Below are 5,102 nucleotides of genomic sequence, written 5' to 3' on the forward strand. Positions count from 1 at the left end.
CACACACACACACACACACACACACACACACACTGGTATTCATGGCTACTGGGGACCAACTTTTTAATCATCACTGGTGGGGACCACCCTTTCTAGAGGTGCTAGAGGTGTGAAAAAAATTCAGCACACTCACTACTGTTTAGTTAGCCTATACATGCCTTAAAACCTGCAAATTTCCATTAAAATGTTTTCCCCATCATATATGGGGACCACTGAAAAATCAAGTCAATGTGTTGATAGGGGACCGAATTTGCATGAATTTGCAAAGAATTTACATAATTCACACCTTCATACTTGACTTTTTGGGGACCATACTGGTCCCCAAAAAGTCATGTCCATCGTTATTATTATCAGTTATTATCATTAAAAAAATCTTAAATTTACTTTTGATTTTAATATGCCATACTCAAACCATAAATTAGTACATTTAATCAACTAAAAACCGCAAGGACACATCAGGAGGACAAAAAATGGAAGAGGTGCCATGTAGGAGAGTCAGGCATCTCATCAGACACTTCCCTGAAAAAAAAACTACTGTGCAACCTTTCACTTGACGCAAGAACCTTGTACCTCACAACTGGCATGATGGTGTTATGTTGTTGATCTATAGTAAACAGACACCACTCAGCCAGCTGTTGCAACCATCTTGTGGTTGTTTATTCAACTCTAGCGCCCCCAGTGGCTTACACATGATCTGCATTTATGAGTCGTTCTCCCTTGTACAGAACTCCATTCACAACTGAGATCTCTTCTCTGAAGTTCCAATACGCTCGTATTTCTTGGGCAGCTTGGCTCCTGGTTTCTGGCCATCCATTAAGAACAGTTTCAACGAGTTTAGTCAGTGTCACATCATTTGTTGTTTCCTTTCTGAATTCCTCCAATTTCTCTTTTGACACGGGTAAATTGGAGATCACCATGTGCACCTGCGCTTCAATGTCTTTATCTGGAGAGCTGGTCACTGGTAAGTAAGCTCTGGATAATGCATCTGCAATGTACATCTCCTTTCCTGGCTTGTACTGTACATTCACCTGGTATTTCTGCAGTCTCATTAAAAGTCTCTGTATTCTAGCTGGAGCACTGCTCAGTGGTTTTTTCATTATCACTTCAAGTGGTTTGTGATCCGACTGCACATCCACTTCTCTTCCGTAAATGTACTGATGAAAACGCTCTGCTCCGAACACAATTGCTAACATCTCCTTTTCTATTTGCGCGTAGCGCTGCTCAGTCTCTGTCAGTGCGCGCGATGCATAAGCTACTGGCTTGAGCTCTTGAAGTAGAACGGCTCCAAGTCCACTTTTTGATGCATCCACTGACAGCGTTACGGGGAGCTTGACATCATAGTATCTGAGCACAGGAGCTTCAGTGAGCATCGTTTTCATTGTGCTGAATGCCTGCTGCTGTTCAGCTTTCCACTGCCATTCAACATCGTCTCTGGTCAATCCCCGCAATGGCTCAGTATGCTTGGACATGTTTGGAATGAACTTTGCGAGATATGTGACTACGCCCAGAAATCGTTCCACATCTTTCTTGCATTCTGGAGTTGGCATTTTCAGAATAGCCTCAATCTTGGTCTGATCAGGTTTCAAACCGTCTTTTGTGAAGATATGACCCAGGTATTTGATTTCCTCTAGGCCCACCTTGCATTTTTCTTTATTCAGCTTGAAATTCTTGGCTCTTGCTATCTCCAGCACTTGTCTCAATCTGCAGTCATGCAGCTCTTTTGTCTCACCCCAAACCAAGAGGTCATCTATGTATGTTTCAACACCTTCAATTCCTTCAAACAGCTGTCTCACTGTCCTGTGGAATACCTCAGGAGCCGAATTAATTCCAAATGGAAGTCTGAGGAATCTATAACGACCAAAGGGAGTGTTGAATGTACAGAGGCGAGTGCTGGCTTCGTCTAGTTTGAGTTGCCAAAACCCTGAGCTTGCGTCCAGCACTGTGAAGTATTTGGCTTCTGAGAGTCTGCAGGTTATTTCCTCAACTGTTGGTAGCTGGTAGTGTTCCCTCATTACTGCTGTGTTAAGATCACGTGGATCTAAGCAAATTCTTAGTTTTCCATTAGGCTTTTCAACGATAACAATAGGGTTGACCCACTGAGTTGGCTCTTCGATTTTTACAATCACTTTCATTTTTTCCATTCTGTTCAATTCTGTTTTTAGTTTTTCTCTCAAAGTGACAGGAATTTTCCTAGGTGGGTGCACTTTTGGTGTCACGCCTTCATCAATTTGAATAGTGTGTTCTCCCTCTAGGCAGCCTAGTCCCTCAAACACATCAGCATACTCCTTGAAGATATCCATTTTGTCACTTTTATTTAGTGCCATAACTCTCTTGATGAGCCCCATTTCTTCACATGCCTGAATCCCAAGTATTGGTTTGGCATCTGATTTTACAACAATGAATTCCAGATTAAATGTTTTCTTTTTGTATTTCACGCTCCATTTGCACTTTCCCTTCACTGGTATTTTGTCTCCAGTGTACGTTGAAAGTTTCACATTTGTTGGTCGTAGTATGTTCTTTTTCCCTATTCTTTGCAAGAGACTGAAAGGAATTACATTGGCCTGTGCACCAGTATCAAGTTTGAATTTGACTTGTTTGTGATCCAATTTCAATTCAACAGTCCATTCATCTGTCTGTCTCTGTGTCTTTGCATTCACAACACCAAGGAACAGACTTGCTTGTTGATCTGTGTCGTCATCATCTACTGAGTACACTGTCTTCATCGACCTACACACCTTGGCAAAGTGGTTCATTTTCTCACAGTTCTTACATTGTTTGCCAAAAGCCGGGCATTTTCGTGATACATGCTCAGTTCCACATCTTGTGCAATAAAACGTGCGACCCTTGTCTTGCATGCTTACTTGGGTTTTATTTCGGTATTCTTTATCGCGTGTCTGCTTGTGCCTCACTGCATCTATGTCCTTGCTTTCACTTGCAAAGGATTGCGCATTGTGATCCTCTTCATGCATTTGTTTTATTTGTACTTTTGTTGTTTCTGCCGCGAGGCACAGCTGTGCTGCCTTTTCAAGAGAAATGTCAACTTCACGTAACAATCGCTCTCTCAACGTATCAGACGTGATTCCACAGACAACTCGATCTCTGATAAGGGACTCTCTTAACTGTGCGAATTCACATGACTTTGCCTTTAGTTTTAACTCCGTAAGGTATTGGTTAAATGACATGTCCCCTTGCACACACGTGAAAAATTTGTACCTTTCATAGGTTATATTCTTTCTGGGGTTGCAGTATTCTTCAAATTTTTCCAGAATTATCGCCAGTTTAAGCCTATCATCCTCCTCGTCAAATGTGAAGGTATTGTACACTTCCACCGCCTCTTCGCCGGCTATATGGAGAAATAGTGAGGACTGTACCTTAGCTGACTTGCTCGCGCCCCCAGCTGCTGTTAAATACAGCTCAAAACTCTGCCGAAATCTCCTCCAGTTTTCTGACAGGTTACCGTGCAGTAGATCAAGTCCAGCGGGCGGCTTAAGTCCTTCCATGTTTGCAATACCTTGCAAATCCTCGTTAGTGTTTTTCCTTTTACTTCTGACACCATGTTATGTTGTTGATCTATAGTAAACAGACACCACTCAGCCAGCTGTTGCAACCATCTTGTGGTAGTTTATTCAACTCTAGCGCCCCCAGTGGCTTACACATGATCTGCATTTATACATATCATGACAGATGGTGCGTGGTCCACTGCAAAGATGCTTCCAAGGTTGTACAAAAAAGCAAGAAGGCAGCTGTTCGCAACAACCACAGCCTCATGGCCATCACCACATTGAAGCTGTTGGATGAAGGACTTGAAGCAAGGGAATTCATGACAGTAAGACGCTGCTTCAAATGTTACATAATTGTAGAGTCATAATGTCAATTAGTGATACTATCTTATTAGAACTAGGGATCGACCGATATATCGGTCGGCCGATATTATCGGCCGATATTCGCGTTTTTTACGTGTATCGGTATCGGCCGATACGCGGCTGATTTTCGCCGATTTTTTTTTAATTTTTTTTTATTTATTTTTTTACTTGTTCTACCTCACCTGTTTTTAATATTTGTTAAATATTGTTCATCTACTTGTTCTTACTTGTTCTACCTCACCTGTTTTTACTATTTGTTAAATATTGTTCATCTACTTGTTCTTACTTGTTCTACTTCACCTGTTTTTACTATTTGTTAAATATTGTTTTTTATATTGAAGTATCGGCGTATCGGCTTTTCGGCTAAGGCTGATGAAAAAATATCGGTATCGGTATCGGCCCTAAAAAAAACGGTATCGGTCGATCCCTAATTAGAACCAATAATAGTTGGACCTAACAAATAAGACTGTCTTGCAGGGCTTAGAGAGCAAGGAGGAGCTACTGGGCTTAGAGAGCAAGGAGGAGGTACTGGAGGCTCCAGGAAAAGATGGAGCCACGTCAAGTAACCAATGGTTGTACCTTTTTGTTTGTCATAAAATAAAATACTTAAATCTTTTCTGTCCTAATTCTTTATCTGCATTTCCGTCCACTCTTTTAAGCGCTGTATAATGGCAATAGCACAGAATAATAATACAATAGTATTTAGCACATAATGACCTCGTCATGTGATATTGCTTCAAACCATCATTGAGTGATGTAGTTCTTTGTAATGACTATCAATAAGGACCAACTCCAGATCAATTGAAATAATTGTCACTGTTTAATAAACAGATGGCCTGCCACGTTGGCCCCAACTTTAAGCTTTCAAGTATCAAGCTAAGAAAAACAGTGAAAATAACCATAACATAAGACATAAGCAAAGCACTGCTCACAAAACTAGCAGAATCAGCCTTTTTTAAACATTAGGAATGCTGGACTTTCTTTTTGTACACTGTGATGCGGTTGTATACATAATATTTTAACATTTGCCAATCCCGATTATTGAGAGCTGCTGGCTCAGCTCTTAGACACTTTTCACAGTCTCTCTTTGAAGGGATGATGCATGAAGTGATGAACCGCTTCATATGCTTTTCAACGGCTTTTACCTCTTCGTCCTGCCATGGTTTTCTTTTCCTGAGAAAACCATGGCAGATGTCAACACATAGACCTTACACTTATGTAGTACATATCTTGTTTACC

At 41.1% G+C, this 5,102-nt stretch overlaps 1 protein-coding gene across 1 annotated transcript in view; it reads left to right on the forward strand.

Annotated features, from left to right (window-relative positions):
- Positions 1 to 585, forward strand: part of ebf3a (EBF transcription factor 3a) — a 13,931-nt gene extending 13,346 nt beyond the window's left edge. Inside the window, exon 10 of the mRNA XM_060037209.1 lies at positions 1 to 585. This exon is cut by the window's left edge and continues 41 nt beyond it. Coding sequence (XP_059893192.1) covers positions 1 to 113 — 113 coding nt within the window. The 3' untranslated portion in view covers positions 114 to 585.
- The last annotated feature ends 4,517 nt before the right edge of the window (positions 586 to 5,102 follow it).

The sequence above is a fragment of the Gadus macrocephalus genome, chromosome 18 (genome assembly GCF_031168955.1).
Source record: "Gadus macrocephalus chromosome 18, ASM3116895v1".
NCBI classification, from domain to species: domain Eukaryota; kingdom Metazoa; phylum Chordata; class Actinopteri; order Gadiformes; family Gadidae; genus Gadus; species Gadus macrocephalus.